The following is a 22,655-nucleotide window of genomic DNA, read 5'->3' as shown; positions in this document are numbered from 1 at the left end:
TTGATCTGTATTTCTAGGCAAAGTATATAATTACACATAAAGAAACACAATTGTTATGAATTCTTTTATTTTCTGTAAGTAAATATACAAATTACTGTAAATTGTTGTTAATTAAGACGCACTAACTTCCAAAATCTGCATAGCATCCTAAAACTGAATATATCTAATTAACTATGTTCCACAACACTTGGTATATAATTCTAATTCCAAAATTTAGCATAAAATTAGAAATAGGAAAAGCTTTTAACTGGTTTTTAAATGCAATTTTATTATTTTAAACTAAAGAAAAAATAAAAATAACTTTTCCATACACACTAACGCCTTAATAAAGGGTGATTTTTCGTTTTTACAATTGTCTTAAAGTTAAAAGCAACCACAAAAGATAACCCATTAACTACAGGGATATACACGAAGTTTTTATCTTTTTGTACCTTATTATAGAACGTTTTTATTCTTTGTAGTCAGATAATAAAAATTGTTCATTGCAGTTTCCAGTGGCACCCTACAGTCTTCAACTATACATAACCCTTCGTAACTGAATTCATCCTTAACAACAGTCAAACTAGCCAAAATATCATATTCACTCACTGCCAATTTTGAAAATAGGTTGTACACTTTTAATATTAATAACGGGGGCATCAGTAACCATAACCGCCCCCGTAACCTCCCCACTGGTTATAACCACCGTAACCACCTTGAGGATACTGCCAATTTTGATATTGATATTGGTCACCCTGGCCATACTGGGAGTAGTTATACTGCCCCTGAGATCCAGAGTATTGATTGTACGATCCCGATCCTGACGTTCCGTAACTACCATAATTCCCGTACGAATTTGACTGAGAAGACGTCTGAGACGGATTCTTGTCTTTCTTACTAACAGTACTTTCACTAAAACAGAAACAACAAGATCATTATGTTGAGTGATTCAAATATAATATACAGCTAATTCAATGACACTTACACTTTTGTAGCTTCCTTTTTCTTGTTTTCCTTACTCTGTTTGACATATTTTTGATACTCTTCGTACGCCTTCTGCACCGCCTGAATATCCGAACCAAAATCTTCCAGGAATTCTAGCTTTCTCTGAGCAAACATAACCTTCTGCTCAAGATCTCCACCTTCCTTAGTCAAAAAAGAATCTACCAGGGAAAGCACCTCAGCCTCGTCGATATCGTCCTTCTGAAGGTGAATGTCAATCAACTGAAGATACAATCGTGGGTTATTCGAATCTTTAGCTAGAGCAGCGTTTAATATTTCTACTGCCTTTTCCGCATTCTTCAAAATCTTTAGGCAGAAACGGGCATACTTGATGGCTAAATTAGTTGAAATTGTTTTGTTTTTTGAATTGCTTATGTAGTGTTCATACAGTTGACAACACTTGTCATAATCACCACGACGTCGTTCTAAATTTATACGTCTATAAGCAACCTGTGAATAAAAAAAAACCATCAACTAAATTAAGATATAACATTTAAAATGTCTTTGGGACACTTGTAAAACATGGTTTTTTATAAATTGATAAGTAAACCAGAATATCTATTATAGATGATTCACTGATTAATATTGTTTTATTTATCAATTTATTAAATTAAGATATTTTGTTTATTTTATTTCTTAAAACGAATTGTAGATCTTTTAGGTAAAATATTTCTGGCATAGATATATAAATATTACCTGCAGCAAATTGGGTACAGATTTTTCCAAGTTGACTAATATCTCTGCTGCACGAGCAAAATTCTGCAGTGACTCTTCAAAAATAGCCCACTGAAGATGTAAGTTAGGCTTTTTCAAATGATGTATTGTACAAGCGCGTTCGTAAACATCCTTTATCTTAGGCTGCAATGCAGGGTCTTTAAGACCCTCCAAATAGTGCACATACTTGAGCCAAAACTCCTCATACAAAGCACAGGCAATTAAACACCTTTCAAACAAAATAATTATTCTTGTTTGATCGCCTTGTTGTATCTCAAAATCGAGATAATCTTGCCAGTTCTTCAACTGACACCTTTCAAGAGGTTTGACATGAAAATAGGGACGTTTTATCTAGGAAGAGAATAACATATAATTACTTTAATTTAATGAATAAGAGAACAGTAAAATTAAAGCGTTTTAAAGTTAGTTTATCAGATGGCCCTTGCAATGTCTTCATTAACTCAGAACTACACTATCAAAACGAGACAGTGTGGTCAAATGCAAAAATAGCATCATATAAAAAATTAAATAAAAAAAGGCATTAAAAATTTTAGAAACTTACCCCTTCTTCATAGTTCCAGCGAGATGTTACAGCATTAACTGTATTCTTGTGTATCTTTCGTCTAATCGATACTATTCTCTCCCTAATTGCTTTATTCTCTTCCTCTGAACTCTAATACAACAGAAAAAAAATACAAAATATTTTAAAAGCAACCGATCCACTTTTCCACACTTACAACATCGCTGGAAGAATCGTCACCAGGTGGAGCATCAGTATCCGTTTCGGTCTTAGTCTCGTGCTTAAGCATATGCTTGACCTCTTTGCGAAGCGCCAAAAATTCATCTACCTCCAATACTTTATTTGGAGAATGCGATGCAATGTGTTCTTGGAAACTGAAGGAAAAATAAATTACCATAACGAATGGTGAATTGTATAAAACAAAATTTACAAAGTAAACATAACAATAAAAGAAGGTAACAGATACAAACTTGTCAAAATGTGTTGTGTATCCCTGGGTGGGTGTAGCGAGGAGACGATCGTAGATGGCCGTGACGTTCTGAAGCCGCTTGCCTTCCGTCTCCCATTTGATGTAGCTATCCCATAAACGGTCCGAGCGAAACTCAAGTCCGCATGCGGACAGTGCCCTCTCATACTGCGATCTAACAAATTCCTCGTCATCAGCCCGCGCGGACCGGACGTAGGTCAAGTAGTGGATCCACAGGTCAACTGACAAAGGAATGGCTTTCAAACCGCGCTCCAACACCTTCGTACCATAAAAACAAAATACATAAAATCTACGGTCACAAAGTGCCATAGGTCGACGTGTTAAGGTAAAATAAACCTCAAAACATCATTTACGGTTTTCTTTTTCATTAAAATGATCTCCAGTCGCAATAATGGACGATACTACAAAAACTTCTAAAACAGTTATTCTTTTTTGAAAAAACAACAGATTTCAAATTAAATTATTATCTTTAAAAGTTAATATTGTACTGTCACTATTAAAATATTGCAATCCAACCTTATTATCTACAATGTTTCAAAATAAATTCTATCACCACTATCAAACAATAAAATATAAAACACTTCTAAAGCGATTTTTTTTCTATTTTTCCTATACGAGAAGAAAAAACGTCGCTGGTCTTTTCCAGATTAACCTAGCATGCAAGTAACTTCAACAGATGTTAACCTGAAATGAAAAATAAGAAAGCCAAAGTATTTCCCGGTGAATCAGTAGAAGTGGAAACATTAATTCAACTTTTTTCTTCTTATTCTGTCTGCAATTTAATCCTTACTTCTTGGAAGCACTGTATGCTGTTGGTAGTTTGTCCCATGATCAAAACTGTTTAGTGCTTCAATTGGAAAGTCCTAAAGCCAAAGTGTTTCCCAGTAAATCAAAATAACGGAAAACATTAATTCAACTTTTCTCTTCTTATTCAATTGCAATCTAATCCTTGCGTCTTGAAAGCATTTTGTGCTATTGACAGACTATCCTGTTCCAAAATTTTTACTGCTTCAATTGGAAAATCATAAAGCCATAGTATTTCCCAGTAAATCAAAAAAACTGGAAACATTAATCTTCTTATTCAATCTGCAATCTAATCCTTGTTTACCGGACGAACTTTGTGCTATTAGTAGTCTATCCTACTTTCCAAAATTTTTAGTGCTTCAAATTAAAATATGCAACAACTTCCTCGATTTTAAAATATCCCAAGTGCAAAACTTTTTTGATGGAAAATCCTGCTGCATCTCACTGAATTAATAACCATGTTCCTCATAATTTGATTCCCTCTCCTAATGATCTGTAGAATTTATCACACCACACATTAGACCACAGTTTAGGCAATCATGAAGAAATTTATCAACTAATTTTATTCAGAACTATCTACTNAATACATTTAATTTCAGGCATTCTATATGGTATCCGGAACGTATATGCAATGTTCCGCGGTTATCATCAGCATGATACCCAAGAGTTCTTGCGTAATTTCATGGACCAGTTACACGAAGAGTTGAAACAGTTGTGCCCACCAGAACCAGCCGGAAACGACCTGGACACGTTCAGTCTGGCCATGGACGAACCAACGTTGAGTTCGAGTTACGACTCAAGTGAAGGCGAGTACGAAACGTGTGATTCGGGAGTAAGCGAACGCTCTAGTTTAAGTGATGATGCAGAAAATACGTCGAACACAACGAAACGTCGGCTGTCTAGATCTACCAGTCCTGGAAGGCGGTTAAGAGCTAGGATGCAGAATAAACAGCCCACTGTGGGTAAGATTTATTTACAAACTTAATCTTAAAAAATGTATTATTTTATTATTATGTATGTATGTACTATTATTGAAACCCTTACATGAAAGTTGTAAAAGTTTCCAGCGCAGGGCACTTTAGCTCCGACCCAAATGGCAGTTTGTTCGAGAATTCGCCGAAACCTTTATAACCATTTTTCTTTTTCGCTTTCGATAATACGTATTACAATTTAAATCATTCTTATTATTCACAACACAACAACATAATTCATCATCAACAAGAACATCATGAAATAAATATTTGAACATAACACAATACAAAAAACTTATAGTAGTAGTAGTAGCAGTAGAAATAGTCAAAATAGCAGTAATAGTAATAGGTATGAAAATAATAAATTCTATATTATATATTGCATAATAATTATTATCTGGTTGAATAACATCGTCAACCGATGGTAAAAACGTCTTATATTGCGAATAACCAGACAGCTGGCCGCAAAGCTGTGGGATTGCAAAATTATTATGTGAGTGTATGAAATTTATACAAAAAAAAGGACGAAAACGTGCATGTAACTGTAACAGCCCCTTCCCCCTTTTTTTTGTTCCCTTTCCTTTTCTCGTAATCGGCGTATTTGCGCCAATTTATTATATTTTCGAACCAAAGAAGAAGTATTTTAGGAATTTAATTAACTCTAAATAATGGCGTACCTAATGCCTCTTCAGCTTTGCTCATTAAAACTAACCGCATGAATAATGATTAGTTTTAATCAAACAATTGCGATTCATAAAATTTATTATTGCCTTCCTCTGAGTTATGCAACGGTTACGCGAAAAAATAATAACCAAAAGCCCAATATGTTTAAAAATTTAATTTTCAAAGCCCATATTTTGCCACATTAGAAAATAATTAAAACAACCATTATTATGTATCATGAACAATGCGCAGTTGTTTTTTTTACAATATGGTGCTTTTTAAAACCTTTTTCTTAAGATAAAAAAAATGAAAACAATGTTTTCGGTGGTAAAAAATGAGTTTTATAGGGTGTACACCACCCGCGCTCTCCCCTAACTACGCTTATGATATTTTACTTTACTATTAATTTTTTTAGTTTTTTAATTTAGTTATTTGTGTTACTAATTAGTTAAAAACAATTAACTAGGTATTGAAATCATGTAATAATGATTTAACATTCAGTCCAAAGCTTAATAGGGCATTCCAAAAGTCTCTCAAACACCGCTACCTCCCTTTCGATGAAAATAGTACGAAATATCTACATAATATGTATACTACTCATGTAGTTTTACTTTTGCCATTTTTTTTTTAACTTGAGATTAATAAATGCTTGCCGATCAAATTTTATTTTCTTTTTTAAATAATTACTAGTTTTTAAACATCGATTGTTATCATTCGTTCTATTACGCTCACATTTTAATCTGATAGAGGCAGTTTGTATTCAGCTTAACTTACTTTTATTACATACGTATTNAAATAATAAATTCTATATTATATATTGCATAATAATTATTATCTGGTTGAATAACATCGTCAACCGATGGTAAAAACGTCTTATATTGCGAATAACCAGACAGCTGGCCGCAAAGCTGTGGGATTGCAAAATTATTATGTGAGTGTATGAAATTTATACAAAAAAAAGGACGAAAACGTGCATGTAACAGTACTTACCTCTTCACACTTTTTTTTGTTCCCTTTCCTTTTCTCGTAATCGGCGTATTTGCGCCAATAACCATAACAATAGGGATAATGGGACAAGAAAGCGTCGTAAGCCTCACGTGCAGCTTCCATATCATTCTAAATTGTAAGATAACGAAAGGTTTAGAAAAAGTGTGTTATACTCTTATAATAATAAATCTAATACTCAATTATTTAAATAATAATAATTATTTAATATTATAATGCAGTCAATTAAATTAAGATTAATTATTAACAAAAAAATCCGAGTTTTACATTTTAATAAGAAAATGCTATTTTACTATAAATAACAATGAAAATTTACCTCCTGGTCAACATATTGGAGCAAATATGTCCACCCTGTAAAGTCAGTGGGATCATCATTAACAGCTTTCCAATATTTATCCAATTCTGGCAATTTTTTCGGCTTTGCTGTTTTTTCTTCTTTTTCTTTTTCATGACTGGTATCTAAGGCAGGTTTTTTGCTTGGTGCCTCATTCTCTGAAGTTGGGGAGCCAGGATCATAATCACCTTCTTCCAATTTACGTTTTGTACTCTCCTTTTTTACTGTGGGTAGTTCATCTTCTGATACTACCTGTTAAAAATATTAAATTATTCAATCAATAAATATTAAACTCTATTAACTCTTACTTCGGTGTCTGCTGGAAGCTCAGCACGTTTTGGACCAGGCAACTCTTCATCAGATACTTCTTCAGTTTCTGGAACTTTGGCCACTTGAACACCAGGTAATTCATCTTCTGATATTACTTCGGTATCTGGATCATCCCCCTTTAAAATAAAGCAAATATTTATTTATTTTCTTACAATCACTTATATGACAAATAACAAGACAGTACATGATTATTTTTGCTACTTACACTTTTATGTTTTTCTTTCCTGATACTATCCAGATCATCACTATTTTCCCCTTGAACTTCCTCTACAATATAATCATCATCATCAATATGTTCATCAACTTCCATTGTGTTATCTCCAACTGCTTCTAGTGACTCACTTTCATTCTGCAAATCAGCAAGCTGCTGAGAGATATTAGAATTAAAATATTCTTCAGAAATTTCTAATTTTTCAACTCTATCCTCAAAAAGATCTTCTCTTACATTTATACTATCCATTATTTCCGTCTCATTTGTTTCCATTGAAAGAATTTCAATTTCGTCAGATTTACTTATACCAATCTACAAAGAAACAAAGTAACATAACAGTATAACACAAAACAATTCTAAATGAAAAATGGCATTGGTTTTTTATCCTATTGATTCTCCTTAGAAATAAATGCAGGCAAAAATGCTTGAAACTAATGAAATTGTGTATTTTTATCCAACACAAAAGGTAACTAAGGTAACACAATACAATATAAACATAAAAAAAGGATGAATCATTCATGATAAATGACAAATATAGTTTAAAGCTTTATGGCTAAATGTCTTTACCTTATTTGTACTTTTTTCACCATTAGTAATATTTTCTAGACTGTTGTCTAAAATATCAGGTACACTTTCAACATCTGTTTTTTTGTCTATTATACTTCCTTTAGCTAGACTTATCTTAGGATCTCTTCTTTCTGTCTCTGATTCACTTTCAATATCATTATTTGACTTTTCTTTTGGCGGTGATTCTTCTTGTGATGAATCCACCAACAAGTTGTCTGAATCTGAGTTTTGTGTTTTTTCAGTTTTATCCTGATCAGTTTCTTCCTCATCAGATACCTCAACCTCAACCAGAACTACTTTCTTTTTTGTACGCCGACTTGTCTTTGTTGGTGTTACTGATGGTGCTTTTACAGTCCTACCTGACCGAGTTCTTCTCACTTCTGTAATGTTTTCTACATTAAAATTTTAAATGTATAGAATATATTCACATTACCTGTATCAGGAATGACGGCTTCTTCTGCCGCTTCCATGTCTTAACAAATTTAGAAAAATCTTTGATATGAATAATAAAATACTCAATTTGTGTTTTAAAAAATGCTACACAAGCAACGGTTAAATATCACTAAATATCAGCTAATTGTGAAATATTGAAATGGAGTGTAACTTACTCTTTTTAATTATGCGCTTTATTGACCAACGGAAACCATTTTGTTTAATCGAATTTAAGATACTATAGAATTATAGAATATATTCATAGATTCACATATAGGTTGTGCATCATAAGTGTTTGAAGATCTCAATGACCACGACCATAGATTATCGCAACGATCACCAGAGACATGAAATATTATGACATTAATCTATGAGAATAAGGAAATACAGTATATATTTCTTTAATCTATGATGAAATAGCAGAAATGGCAGAACCTTGTAGCAATTTGTAATATGACAGTTAATAATAATTTTCGAAGTATCTAATTTGTTATGGCAAATTCTTATCTTACCACGGCACCGTGTAAAAGCCACGAGTTCTGGATAATACATTCGTTAATTTAGAAGTGATATGTTTTAATGTCCATTATTTACCACCCTACGCAACTTTTCAGAGTAAGCGGTTTTAATAATTTTGTATTTACTTAGTATTATTTGTTTAATTTGTATATTTAATCACATATTAATGTGCCTTTCCAACTAATTGTAAGTAATTACTTACCAGTTCCTTGAAGTTTTTGTTTTAATTGGAGTAACATCATGTTCTAAAGGATTATGTTTTTATGTTTACAAGTTAGTTTTCTATTAATATTGCCTTAAAGGAAATGTATCCAAACTTAAATTAACTGGTGATTGCAATTTTTTCTTTTATTTTTATTTAAAGCTAAAGATAAATGTATATGATATAAATATTTAACTCTGTATTACTTATAGGTTATGTTTTCCTAAGCAAAAGATCTTTCATGTCATTGTGTGAAACTTTATCTAATTGGGTTCTCCTGAATATAATATTGTGATTAATGTTAATTTATCAATAACTCAAACATAATTTAAATATAGTTTCAATTTTTATTTTAGTAGCATGGCACATAGAAACTCCTGCAGCCACTTTTGTACTGCTACGAACATTCCTGTTGCTGAAATTCTTAAAAATAAGGATGTAAGTAATTGTATTTTATATTTAGTTACTAGTAGTATTTATTTATATGCAGTTATTCAATTCTACAATAACTACTTCTTATGCTACCATAGTTTCTTGTGTTAGAGGGCAATTTATTTTGCATGTAACAGAGGTACCTATGATGTAATAAAATCATTGACAAACATTTGAAAAGGATCACTGATATGCCATGATAAGTTAATTAATACTTGTTTTTTATCTTAAGATACTCATTGAAGAAATTATGTAGCTTAGATTAGCGAATTTGGAACATGAACAATTGGGGCAAAATGATTTTACTATGTTAGAAATTAGACTAAAGAAAAATATTTATTCATCATTTTGTTCATTGATAACTTGTATTTCGTTAATAATTTAATGAAAAAGAAGACAAAGATACACAGTTGTTAGGGAATAAAAGTTTAATTGTTATTTCCCTTTAGCTTCATTTTAGTATCCAAAGCAGGCTTTTTACCTGTATAATTACCCACTATTGTTTGAATTCAGTTATTTGACCTTGTACAAAGATTACATTACTGAATAGCTATTTAATTATTAATACCTTACATATAGCAAAAGTAAAAAGGTCTTCAAAATACCAAATTATCTTTTTTTTGTCTTTTTTTAAGTTGTAATGTTTTTGCAGTATTTTTTACTATTGCTTACGCAAACTTTATTGCTAGCGAAAATAGTTAAGTAGTAGGCACATCATTTGTAATGAATGCAAATTAAAATCCAAAAACGCATATCAAAAGATTAAAATATTCGCTCCGCACTTAATATGGCTCCTTTTACAATTTCAATACTGTTGTTATTTAGGTTGTTTGTGCAGACTGCGATTCAAGAGGACCAAATTTATGGATTTGTTTGTATAATGACTGTTTTAAAATCGGATGTTCGGAGAAAGACAAAGACCACAGCACTGAACACAATCATGTAAGCAAATAAAGAATAATTTGATTGTCGACATATATATGTGTGCTCTTTAGGCGACAAAATTTGTATTTATTTTAATTCAGTCTGGTATCTTAATAAACGAAAAGATTTTTACTTTTTAAAATTTTGACATGTAACTTCAAAGCAAAATTTTGACGTTTTCTCTTACAAAATAAATAAGAAAATATGTCGACACTAGTTTAAGAAATGAGAGGTGGAGCACTTGGGCATAATTATTTCTCCTTCAGGACTTACCCATGCACTGCATACACATGAACCTGTCGACGAAGAGAATATGGTGTTACCAGTGTCAATCGGAAGTATTCATAGATGCCCATCCGACGATGTCGTGTGCAGACAGTGACCAGGACGCGGACGATTACCATTCGAAGTCGCACGATTCTGGCCACGGCAGCTACAGTACCTTAAGAACAAACACCCCTGATCGAAACAGGGCATTCCCATTCGATCGGACAGTAGGTCTAAATGTGGGTATGAATGGGGACACGTCAGAATCAAGCGATGGTGAAGACAATGTGAGATTACAACCGAATAGAATGGTCGGTCTCGTGGGATTGCAGAACATCGGAAACACATGTTACATGAATGCCGCCCTGCAAGCTTTGAGCAACACGATGCCCCTAACGAATTTCTTTTTGGAATGTCCATCCACCGTTAGATTACTTTCGGAAGGACGAAAGCCTGGATTAAGTAGAACGTACTTGGAGCTCATGAAAGACATGTGGGTTAAAAAGACCGGAGGATCAGTTACGCCTTCAGGTAGGTCACATACAAACGTAAACTTTTCTCATTAATTGATTTAATTATTTTTCTGTTATATTTAATTTATTTATTAGGTAATACATTTAATTTCAGGCATTCTATATGGTATCCGGAACGTATATGCAATGTTCCGCGGTTATCATCAGCATGATACCCAAGAGTTCTTGCGTAATTTCATGGACCAGTTACACGAAGAGTTGAAACAGTTGTGCCCACCAGAACCAGCCGGAAACGACCTGGACACGTTCAGTCTGGCCATGGACGAACCAACGTTGAGTTCGAGTTACGACTCAAGTGAAGGCGAGTACGAAACGTGTGATTCGGGAGTAAGCGAACGCTCTAGTTTAAGTGATGATGCAGAAAATACGTCGAACACAACGAAACGTCGGCTGTCTAGATCTACCAGTCCTGGAAGGCGGTTAAGAGCTAGGATGCAGAATAAACAGCCCACTGTGGGTAAGATTTATTTACAAACTTAATCTTAAAAAATGTATTATTTTAATTGTTTTCAGATACCCAACCGTGTTCAATTTCGTCTACGAAAAAGCCCCCCAAGTATCGTTCCATAATATCTGATGTGTTTGACGGCAAGTTGCTCTCGTCTGTACAATGTTTAACATGTGATCGCATTTCCAGTTGTATAGAAACGTTCCAAGATTTGTCATTGCCCATTCCGTCACGCGATCACTTGGTAGTATTGCACGGACGAAGTACCGGACCAGGAGTTACCTGTTCTGAAGCCGTTATTCCCGTTCAAGAGGGATGGCTCGCATGGATACTTGCGTGGCTCAAGTCGTGGTTTTACGGCCCAACCGTCTCCTTACATGATTGCCTCGCCGCATTTTTTAGTACCGATGAACTTAAAGGAGACAACATGTATAGTTGCGAGAGGTGTAACAAACTGAGAAACGGTATAAAATTCAGTAAAGTAAGTGACATTATGTTATAATTGCATTATGATTGAATATATAAGTAAAAGCTCGTACAAATTCGTTCTAATATCTAATTTTCAAAGAAACCTTTATAAGAAAAATATAAATCCATTTGAAAATTATAATTAATTTTTATGGATGTATTTTTTGTGTATAGGTAATGCAATTACCAGAAGTGCTTTGCATCCACTTGAAACGATTCCGACACGAGTTGATGTTTAGTAGCAAGATTTCGTCTTTCGTCAGTTTCCCGCTTAAAAACCTTGACATGCGTCCCTATTTGCATGACAATTGTGTTTCCAAGGTGACAACATATGATTTATTCTCTGTTATATGTCATCATGGTACTGCTGGTGGTGGACACTATACTTGTTACTCGTTGAATGCAGGCGAATGGTACGAGTTCGACGATCAATATATCACCAAAGTTACTCCGGAAACAGTTCAAAATTGCGAAGCTTACGTGCTTTTTTATCGTAAAAGCACGAACGCAGCCGAAGCACTTCAAAACAAAATTATCGAAAGCGCTGAAACGATCGAGAATGACTCAAAAGAGTTCGGATATGTTTCGAAGCAATGGCTTAATAGATTTTATACGTTCGCCGAACCAGGACCGATAGATAATAGCGATTTTTTGTGCCAACATGGTTCGATTCACCCGGAACGTATCTCAGTTTTAGACCAAGTGGCTGAAGCGTTGCCCAAAGTTACATGCGACCTTCTTTACAGGCATTTCGGTGGTTGTCCACCCGTTACAACAGTGCACATTTGTCCTGCATGTCAGAATTTACTTCAACGTGTCACTTTAGAGCTGGAGACTTTCTATCAGATTCGTAGAGATACTCAGAACCAAGATACGCCTCCTACACACCTGCTTTCAGTCTCTTGGTACTCTCAATGGCAAAACTTTGTCCAGAAAAGGACAACTGAACCTCCAGGGCCAATAGATAACTCCAAAATTACTGTGACACTATCAGACTCAGAATATTTTGAGATAAACGAGAGCGTGTGGAACTTCTTTTATAATATTTATGGCGGCGGTCCGGAGATTTTGATTCCTCGTGTGGAACAAGAAGACCATGACGCAGAAGAAATCGACGAGGAAGATGAAACACCATTGTCAACGGTAACGTTCAAAATACCGACGTTAAGGAAGGCAGAGGAACAAAAAATTAATCCAAGTATCTATTCGCATGGCGAACCTATGGACACGGAATCGGAAAAGAAAGTTCAGCTGACATATAACGGTGGCCTGATCGAAGGCGATACGACGATATGCCCAAGACCTATGGAACAAAAATCGGAATCTACTCCAGAACAATCGGTGATTCCGTCGGTGCTTTGTAACGGTCACGATCCTGCTTTATTGACAGAAAAGGAAAAGCCGGATGAAATGAAAGGGGAACATCAAGGGCTTGAGCACAAATACAAACAGCATTTCAGGTACAAAACAAAACAAAAAAATAGGCACCATGTGCACGGCGGAAATAATATTGCTGTTATTTCAAACGGTTCGGTAATGACATTAGACGGGGTGGAAGGAGGTCATAAATAATTGAATATTTTTTTTAATAAAAAAGTTATTGTCGAGTAAATAAAATGTACAGTTCGGTTTATTGCGCTAGAAGGGACGATGGGAAGAAAGGAAGGAGGGATTTAGTGGTAACAGGGGGTAGCACAGCTATGTAATTGGTATTCAACATTGCCCAACATGTTTATACATGACAAATAAGTTTTCTTGTGTTTTTCTTTTATTTAACTTCAAGAAACTTTTGTTCCCATAGACTGTTTTGCGTCTGATTTTTTATGTAAAAATAACAAAAAGAGGCACTTACCGTTTCTCTTCCACGTCCTGTTAATCTTATTTATAAATCAGCAACATATTACTTAAATAAATAGGATTCTACACTAGGTTGAAACATATTAACCAAATCTTCTGCAAATTGTAAGTAACGATTTAAATCATATAGTCATAGTAATAGACCCTTTACAAAAAAATCATTCATGCTTCGCGTTTTGAAGGCTGTTTGTTCTCTTTGTGTGGTAATGTATTTAAAGCTGAATTTAATTTTTATCTAAATATTGTAATTTTCATGAATTGTTTGTACCAATACCTGGATGTTGTTCTTAATAATTTTGAAGTGAAGTATGGGTGAAATTTGTATTTCACATTGAAGCATTTTGCCAAAATAAAAAAACGAAGTGCTAAATTCTATTAATAATTTTATAAAATAGGATAACAATAAGTCATTTTTAAAAGATAAATTTTCCTTTATATTCTTAAAAATTTGTTGTTATCTAAATTAATTTAAACAATAATACATCTTTTAACATATAATACTTAGAAATTCTTTTTAGCCCTATGATACAAAACCAAATATGTAGTTTGCATTTAAGGAAATTCTTTTTGTTAAAATTTCCGATATAAGTTTATTATTTTCGAAATGTGTTGGTGTTGTTGTATTGAAAGGAGATAAATGCTCAGTATTTTTTTCAAGTGCTGATTTAAGTACATAATAGTGTTAACGAATTAGTATGCTTTAGTGTTACATTGGATAGGAAGAAAATTGTGATAGAATCACTTGCGTTGCAGGCTAAAGTTATAAACAATAGACTATATTGTTTTGTGTTATATTATTAGCTGGTATATAATTTCGTTGTATTTATAATAATTATCATAATGTCGTACTGTCATTCCTTAAAAGATAAATACCTACTGTTGTCTAAGACGATTATTAACTACGTCAACTTTATTTATTTGAATTGGTAATATAAACAATATTGTAAATTGATTTGTCTTTTATTAAATGTTGATTCTAAATTACGAATTAAAGAAATTTGAAATCAAGTATTCTATTTTAATTTTTATTCCAATTTTAAATCCAGTCTTCTATGCTTTTCAGATAAAGAAACAAAGTATTAAAAATTTTATGGGATAACAATTTTTAATAATGTTGGCATAAAGGAATACCTACTGTGAAGATGCGTGATAGTAATGACCATATGGGTTTTTTAAAAGAAAAGATTACAAAACCATTAAGAATGGCTGTTGGTTAAGGGGAATAACATAAATAGGTATTTTGTTAGATTTGAAGTATAACTACTGTTTTTAAATAAATGCTTTTTCTACACGTTGAAAACTTAAACTATTGGTATTACTAATTTTACTAATTCTATTTAAATAATTAAATTCCACAAAAAGAGCGTATTAAAACGCTTTGTAGGTTTCTAAACGTTTTTGTATTTTTTGTGCAAAATTTCGGCTTTAGTACTTTGTTTTAGGATCTAAAACAATTTCAAATTACTATTCAAAAGATATTATTTCATAAGTATTTAAATTAATCATAAAATTACTACTTTAATATATGGACAAATAAAAAAAAGGTAATGAGTGTAACTAGTACTGCCGTACTGAGTAGTTTACATTTCAACAAAAATTGTTTTTTTTAGAAGTGATTTTTTGTTTTTCAAAAAAAATATTTTATACTTATATGAAACTATATTCAAATTTTTTTAGATATTTATTATGGATGTGCTTTGGATTTCTTGTACTTGCGTAGTGCGTGTGCGCATAATGTGATGTACGTTTTGATCAATGTTGACTTGTAAACAATAGTCATTGTTAAATAATTATTGAGATATAAAACTGATAAAAAATATTTATAAAAGTAATGGCATCTGCGAGTAGTACTAGTGCTAGATCGCTTTTCGCAGATTCCAAGATGCGTTTAGCAGATAGGGTTCAAGTTAATGTAAACAATGTAGCCTCGCTTTCAAGACAAATAATACGAGGATCAAAAAGTAGTGAGGTACTAATAAAAAAATTATCTTAAAATTATTTTTAATATAAACGTTTTCCTACTATAGATCTTAATGCATTCAGCTAAAACTATTGCAATGCAGGAGCATGCTTTGGAAAACAGCGAAACTAACTTGAAAAAATTGCAGTGGTTATGTTGTCACTTGGGTTATCAGCATGATTCTATCATAAGATCAGCTCAAAAAATTGAAGAAGTGAAGGAACAAGTTAGAGCTATGCAAAGATAGTGATTATTATCATAAGTAATTAATGTTATTTGTGACTATTCACTTAGCAACTGCACTATTTAAACATTAACACTGACGTACATTAACCTTTTTTTTAAATGCATGACAAGTGTATGATAATATTTGTTTCACTTGATATATATTCGCAAAATTACTTTTCAAAATTTATTTACTTGACTACTGTCATTTGCCAAAATAAACCAAAAAACGTGCAGCATAACCTGAATTTACTGTCAGTAATTAGTAAAATTTTCGTGATCCTAAATTGTTTTTTGCACTTGAAGTATCAAGTGTTTGTAAATAATACGTGGCAAACCTTCCTTTATTAAAATTGAATGATAAATAAATATTACATCATACTTGTGTTTGCCAAGAAGTAAACTGAAAAGTTATAATCAAAAATGAACTTCATGAATAAGTTTTATGCAACAAGAACTGCTCTTATAAGATATCAGCATATTCAATCAAAATTAAAGCCGAGATTAACACATCGCCCAACTGATGTCAAACCGGTGTTCCGAAGAGCTTTTGATCATTTAGAGAAAATAGGTCTCAAAGATGATGCAGGTACCTACTCCTTTGGTAATTTACTTATGGGTGCTAATCAATTATCCAGAGAAATGACTGCTAAAATTGGTAAAACAGGAGAGAGGGTGGTCTTTGTGTGCCCCAATGATGCTTCGTATGTTATGACCCAGTGGGCCTGTTGGATATCTGGACAAATTGGCAAGTCTATTTTTAATTTTGTTTTTGAATTTTTGTTTTTTATAGTACTGTTTTTTTCTAGCTGTGCCATTAAATAAATCATACCCTGAAAATCTTCTGGAATATTACTGTAATGATAGCAAGACAAAACTTATTGTAACAAATAGTAGTAGTGCTGAAATAATGGATCGCTTGGCAAAAAAATGCAATGCTAAAATTATAGTATTGGATGATGACTTTAGAAAGAATGCTCAAACAAAGGTGCCTACAAAATTAACAGATGTAGAAACAGGATTATCAGCAGATTTTTACAACACAAGTGGAGCCATGATACTATATACCAGTGGTACTACAGGCAATCCAAAGGGTACGAAAACTTTTATGAGTTTGGCAAACTATTTACCTACAATATTTATTTATTTATTTAAACTGTATTATGTCACAACATAACGACACAGTTAATTGAATAAGCTTTTGTTGCTGCAGTATAAACGTAAAATACCAGATTATCATTTAAGTAGGTATTGGAATTTAAACAAGAAATAATTAAGGAATGTTCTTTGTACAGGGTGTCCCACAGCTGCCTTAAAAGTTACATTTTATATAAGCTAGTTACAACTTATTTCCAGGGGCCAAAAAATTGAAAAATGCATTTTAACTGGAAATAATTCAAATAACCACTTTATGTAAACATTCTTTTTTCATCTATTCTTTTGCCTTAAGGTTATCATAGGAGCTTCTCCACACCAAAAAAATAAATCAAGGTTGCATTAAATGTATACTGAAACATTTATTTAATAATGCAGGTGTGGTCCTTACCCATCGGAACATTTATAGTCAAGTGAACACCCTAATAGATGCATGGAGATGGTCATCTAATGATACTGTCCTCCATACTCTCCCTTTGCACCACGTTCATGGTGTTGTTAATATCCTCCTCTGTTCTCTCTATGCCGGTGCCAAGTGCGTTATCTTACCGAAATTTGATGCTAATACTGTTTGGACTCATTTATTGGGTATCAATGAAAATCCAGGAGATCGTAAGATAACGGTTTTCATGGCTGTTCCCACAATTTATTCGAAACTTCTTGAGGAGTACGACAGGATTTTTGCTGGTGATCCAAAAATGACTGAACACATTAAAACTATTCTTCAAACTAAAGTGAGACTAATGGTAAGCGGATCTGCTCCGTTGCCTGTACCATTATACCAACGTTGGCATTCGGTAACAGGTCATCGTCTGCTAGAGCGATACGGGATGACGGAGATAGGGATGTGCTTGTCACAGTTGTATGATTCCTCTAGGGAACCGGGCTACATCGGGGTTCCATTACCAGGTGTCACAATAAAAATTGTTGACATTTCTCGCCCCAATAATGAGACCCTCTTAGAATGCACCAACGTTAACGGAAGCGTCGAATACACTTATCTTCCCATCAAAGAAAAAAACGACGATCCAACAGGAGAGTTGCATGTTAAAGGTGAAGGAGTGTTTAAAGAATATTTTAGAAGGCCGGAAGAGACACAGAAGGAGTTCACTTCCGACGGATGGTTCAAAACGGGTGATATTTGCCAGTTTTCCCGTCAAAAGAAAATTTTTAGGATCCTAGGTAGAGCCAGTGTTGACATTATTAAAACGGGGGGTTATAAAGTGAGTGCTGTAGACGTGGAAACGATTCTCCTGGGACATCCAGAAGTGGTTGAATGTGCCGTGTTAGGGATACCTGATGACGTTTATGGCGAAAAAGTTGCCGCTATTATTACGATAAAACCCATGTCATTATTAACGCACATCTCGTTAACAGAATGGGCCAAAGAAAAAATGCCAAAGCATTGGATTCCTAAAGAAATCAGGATAGTTACTTCATTACCAAAGAATGCAATGGGAAAAGTAAATAAAAAGCAACTTCGTCTTAGTGTGTTTCCTGAATTGGAGAATTAATCACAAAATATAAACTTTTTATTTGCATTAAGACTGATAATGATTGGATATACATGTCTGTGCCATGTACACTTTTTTGGTGTTAATATGTGAATATATGTATATATGAACTCAGTAACATTTTTTTTTATATTTTCCTTTTACCCTTTTATGGCAACTTAATGCAATCAACTAAAATTTTTCTTTATTAAAGATATTTGTTTACAAAATAGAAGATATGCATTTTATCTTTATTAGGGTTTTCTTGCAATCAAATTAGTATTAAACGTTGAATTCGGGGACGTATCTTTTTTAATTTTACATTAGTCAAGGGTGGGCCACATCGCTGTATAAGTTCAAAACAATTTATGCGGTACCTGTAACTCACTCCTGAATCCGTGATTGTTGTGTATATTCGTTAACAGATGGCGCAAGCAGTAGCTTTACCATTACAAAATTTGTCAAAGTTGTATTTTCTAATTGTATTCTCCATTCATTCCCTGTTTGATTAAAGCCAAAAGGGATTAAACATTATTTAATTTTTTGATAACTTTTAACCGATTGGCTTTGATTTCACACTCTATTTACCAATTTTCTTCTGATTAATATGAACCATTATCAAGATAACATCGCGACAACTGAATAGGTATTTACAAATTCCAAATTCTTAGATTTACTGTGATCTAGGTTATACTTTCACCCCTGAGGGATTTCTTACAAACGCTTAAATTATACAAAATTGAGAAGCACTTTTAATCTATACATATTTTTGAATGATCCCTAAATTACGATTTCTGATTTTTAAATGTGTTTGGCTAATATGGCAGCTTTTATCCTGCCATACGGTTTTTATTGTATACAGGGTCCCGTAAAGGCGTAAATGATGTTCGGTGGAAACAGATATAAAAGTCGGGGTCAGAAAAGCATCCATCGTAATGTGTGAATTTATGGGGTGTTTGTGTTGTCGAACGCGAGCAGGTGTTCTTCAACTTTAAAGCCAAGCATCTCTTTTAGAAATATTCCTTATAGCACACGAAGCGTTCGCTATTGATATAGCATGGATATTTTTAAATAGAAAGAGCTTTTAGACCGAAGACCTGACTGACATCCATCATCCATTTAACTGATTTTACACTTTAAAAGTAATGAATTTGTACCTTATTCTTATGGAAGTGTAAGAATATGTTAAAGCTTTTGGAGCTTTCGACATTAGAATAGAAAAGATTATAATAAATGTCACTTTTCTGGAAAGTTACTTCAGTACAAGAATGGTTTTCAGTTTTAATCATTATAAAAGCTCCCGCTGATTTTGAATTAATTAGACATTAAAGACGGCTTTCTGTGTATGTTTTTTTTTCGCAAACCTTTGAATCACAGACGCTATCCATGGTACTAGTTGCAGCTCGCAGGCGACGCGGCGTGTGCTTTTTAAGTACTGCAGGAAAGGGGTTCGTTCATCCCACCACTTCGATTATACGCCACTTTGATCAGCGTCAATCAATCGAGCTTGAGTGCTATGAATTGGGTGCACTAGAAATTTCTCTCAGTTATTTAAAACCCCTATCCCTTAATCTTTTTTATTTGTCCGTCTTATATTTTACGCAATTTGTTTTACTTAAAAGTCACTTGTGTAAAAGACAATTTAAAATGAAAATAGAATTGTAAAAAACCATTTACTAATACATCTCAATCCATGTATTTATGTATCAAGACGATTTCAGGATCCAAGTAAGTTAGACAAAATATTCTGGAGCAATTTAATAGTTTAATAGTTATTTAATATTTTGTTCTCCGCTATGGGAATGTGTGTGTAAATACAATATTATAAAGACCGCCGTGCGGGATACATTCTGCAGACGGGATGAGTGCCCTTCTGTGCCCCGATAACCGTACGTAAGTGGTTCACTACTGTGCATCCTGAGGGGAGAACTACATACCTACGGGCTATTTGCATTTTCATAGAGGCGTGCATTGTCTACGTTTCTAATAATACGTACATACATGTAAGGACATAATGGAGTATTCTTTTATGAAATTAAGTTCAGAATATTAATCTTTTGAGTGTATATACTTGTTTATTAAATTAAAAATAGGCATCTTATTTACAGTATGATACTGAAAAGTGATGGTTAGAACGCAGTCTAGGTACCTCCTACAGTAAAATGAAAAAGTTTTAATTTCATTCTAGAATTCGGTACAAAAAAAAGGTACCTAATAGGGTGGTTAAGTCTTGTTTTATGTAGGCAGTAATTTGATCCTTTTGACAAAACAGTATTGTATGAAAATAAATTAAAATAAAACAAAAATACTGGTATGCAAGAGATGAAAAAGTAGGGAAAGAGTGAATGTAAAGATAGCAGACAAAAATTAGAAGAAGTAGCCGATTTTCGGGAAGTCAGATAACTCGTGATGGAAGGAGCGGTAGAGATATAAAATAGATGATAGCGTAGGGCTGAGTCGCCATTATCAAAAAGAGGTCACTTCTATACTCACGAACGGTTAATTTAGAAATTTGAAAAAGGCTAGAAGCGTTCGATTTATCTGGGGCTTACAGGCGAACGATGAGGATACCGTGGATACGAAAGGTTAGAAATGAGTAGGAGAACCGAACAGAAATTAGTGATATCCATACCTACTTCAACATTTTAAAAAATTCAATCTCTGCTGGAAGCGGAAAGGGGTTTGCAAATATTGCATGGAACATTTTCGTTTTTAGTNTAGGATAACAATAAGTCATTTTTAAAAGATAAATTTTCCTTTATATTCTTAAAAATTTGTTGTTATCTAAATTAATTTAAACAATAATACATCTTTTAACATATAATACTTAGAAATTCTTTTTAGCCCTATGATACAAAACCAAATATGTAGTTTGCATTTAAGGAAATTCTTTTTGTTAAAATTTCCGATATAAGTTTATTATTTTCGAAATGTGTTGGTGTTGTTGTATTGAAAGGAGATAAATGCTCAGTATTTTTTTCAAGTGCTGATTTAAGTACATAATAGTGTTAACGAATTAGTATGCTTTAGTGTTACATTGGATAGGAAGAAAATTGTGATAGAATCACTTGCGTTGCAGGCTAAAGTTATAAACAATAGACTATATTGTTTTGTGTTATATTATTAGCTGGTATATAATTTCGTTGTATTTATAATAATTATCATAATGTCGTACTGTCATTCCTTAAAAGATAAATACCTACTGTTGTCTAAGACGATTATTAACTACGTCAACTTTATTTATTTGAATTGGTAATATAAACAATATTGTAAATTGATTTGTCTTTTATTAAATGTTGATTCTAAATTACGAATTAAAGAAATTTGAAATCAAGTATTCTATTTTAATTTTTATTCCAATTTTAAATCCAGTCTTCTATGCTTTTCAGATAAAGAAACAAAGTATTAAAAATTTTATGGGATAACAATTTTTAATAATGTTGGCATAAAGGAATACCTACTGTGAAGATGCGTGATAGTAATGACCATATGGGTTTTTTAAAAGAAAAGATTACAAAACCATTAAGAATGGCTGTTGGTTAAGGGGAATAACATAAATAGGTATTTTGTTAGATTTGAAGTATAACTACTGTTTTTAAATAAATGCTTTTTCTACACGTTGAAAACTTAAACTATTGGTATTACTAATTTTACTAATTCTATTTAAATAATTAAATTCCACAAAAAGAGCGTATTAAAACGCTTTGTAGGTTTCTAAACGTTTTTGTATTTTTTGTGCAAAATTTCGGCTTTAGTACTTTGTTTTAGGATCTAAAACAATTTCAAATTACTATTCAAAAGATATTATTTCATAAGTATTTAAATTAATCATAAAATTACTACTTTAATATATGGACAAATAAAAAAAAGGTAATGAGTGTAACTAGTACTGCCGTACTGAGTAGTTTACATTTCAACAAAAATTGTTTTTTTTAGAAGTGATTTTTTGTTTTTCAAAAAAAATATTTTATACTTATATGAAACTATATTCAAAGATATTTATTATGGATGTGCTTTGGATTTCTTGTACTTGCGTAGTGCGTGTGCGCATAATGTGATGTACGTTTTGATCAATGTTGACTTGTAAACAATAGTCATTGTTAAATAATTATTGAGATATAAAACTGATAAAAAATATTTATAAAAGTAATGG

The 22,655-nt window shown here is 32.8% G+C and overlaps 4 protein-coding genes across 7 annotated transcripts; 3 read left to right on the top strand and 1 right to left on the bottom strand.

Annotated features, from left to right (window-relative positions):
• Window positions 1-342: 342 nt before the first annotated feature.
• Window positions 343-8,265, bottom strand: LOC108741588 (pre-mRNA-processing factor 39). Of its 3 annotated transcripts, none has more exons than XM_018476433.2 (13): window positions 8,196-8,265; window positions 8,021-8,059; window positions 7,588-7,967; window positions 7,015-7,332; window positions 6,788-6,925; window positions 6,462-6,731; window positions 6,131-6,256; window positions 2,686-2,960; window positions 2,433-2,589; window positions 2,258-2,368; window positions 1,678-2,046; window positions 965-1,431; window positions 343-891 (listed from the first exon to the last, which is right to left on the bottom strand). In XM_018476433.2, exons 2-13 carry the CDS (start codon window positions 8,055-8,057, stop codon window positions 639-641), a joined length of 2,901 nt encoding a protein of 966 aa, XP_018331935.1. In that variant the 5' UTR covers window positions 8,058-8,059; window positions 8,196-8,265; the 3' UTR covers window positions 343-638. The 3 variants fall into 3 exon arrangements, with proteins under 3 accessions (XP_018331935.1, XP_018331936.1, XP_018331934.1); XM_018476434.2 differs by lacking the exon at window positions 8,196-8,265 and having other exon boundaries at window positions 7,015-7,076; window positions 7,152-7,332; window positions 8,021-8,189; XM_018476432.2 differs by lacking the exon at window positions 8,196-8,265 and having other exon boundaries at window positions 8,021-8,189.
• Window positions 8,266-8,444: 179 nt separating this feature from the next.
• LOC108741591 (ubiquitin carboxyl-terminal hydrolase 20) lies at window positions 8,445-14,621 on the top strand. Of its 2 annotated transcripts, none has more exons than XM_018476437.2 (7): window positions 8,445-8,634; window positions 9,100-9,178; window positions 9,998-10,114; window positions 10,363-10,894; window positions 10,991-11,353; window positions 11,410-11,825; window positions 11,987-14,621. In XM_018476437.2, exons 2-7 carry the CDS (start codon window positions 9,101-9,103, stop codon window positions 13,382-13,384), a joined length of 2,904 nt encoding a protein of 967 aa, XP_018331939.1. In that variant the 5' UTR covers window positions 8,445-8,634; window position 9,100; the 3' UTR covers window positions 13,385-14,621. The 2 variants fall into 2 exon arrangements, with proteins under 2 accessions (XP_018331939.1, XP_018331938.1); XM_018476436.2 differs by having other exon boundaries at window positions 9,097-9,178.
• A 726-nt stretch (window positions 14,622-15,347) lies between these two features.
• On the top strand, window positions 15,348-15,956 carry LOC112905792 (BLOC-1-related complex subunit 7). The gene is made up of 2 exons (XM_025978903.1): window positions 15,348-15,638; window positions 15,697-15,956. The coding sequence occupies exons 1-2, from the start codon at window positions 15,501-15,503 to the stop codon at window positions 15,874-15,876; spliced, it is 318 nt and encodes a 105-aa protein (XP_025834688.1). The 5' UTR covers window positions 15,348-15,500; the 3' UTR covers window positions 15,877-15,956.
• Window positions 15,957-15,961: 5 nt separating this feature from the next.
• On the top strand, window positions 15,962-18,637 carry LOC108741592 (acyl-CoA synthetase family member 3, mitochondrial). The gene is made up of 3 exons (XM_025978902.1): window positions 15,962-16,602; window positions 16,664-16,948; window positions 17,388-18,637. Exons 1-3 carry the CDS (start codon window positions 16,278-16,280, stop codon window positions 18,521-18,523), a joined length of 1,746 nt encoding a protein of 581 aa, XP_025834687.1. The 5' UTR covers window positions 15,962-16,277; the 3' UTR covers window positions 18,524-18,637.
• The last annotated feature ends 4,018 nt before the right edge of the window (window positions 18,638-22,655 follow it).

Source organism: Agrilus planipennis, unplaced genomic scaffold (genome assembly GCF_000699045.2).
Source record: "Agrilus planipennis isolate EAB-ADULT unplaced genomic scaffold, Apla_2.0 scaffold316, whole genome shotgun sequence".
NCBI lineage: Eukaryota > Metazoa > Arthropoda > Insecta > Coleoptera > Buprestidae > Agrilus > Agrilus planipennis.
The sequence above is the reverse complement of the archived record's forward strand: the minus strand, read 5'-3'. Positions and strand labels throughout refer to the sequence as shown.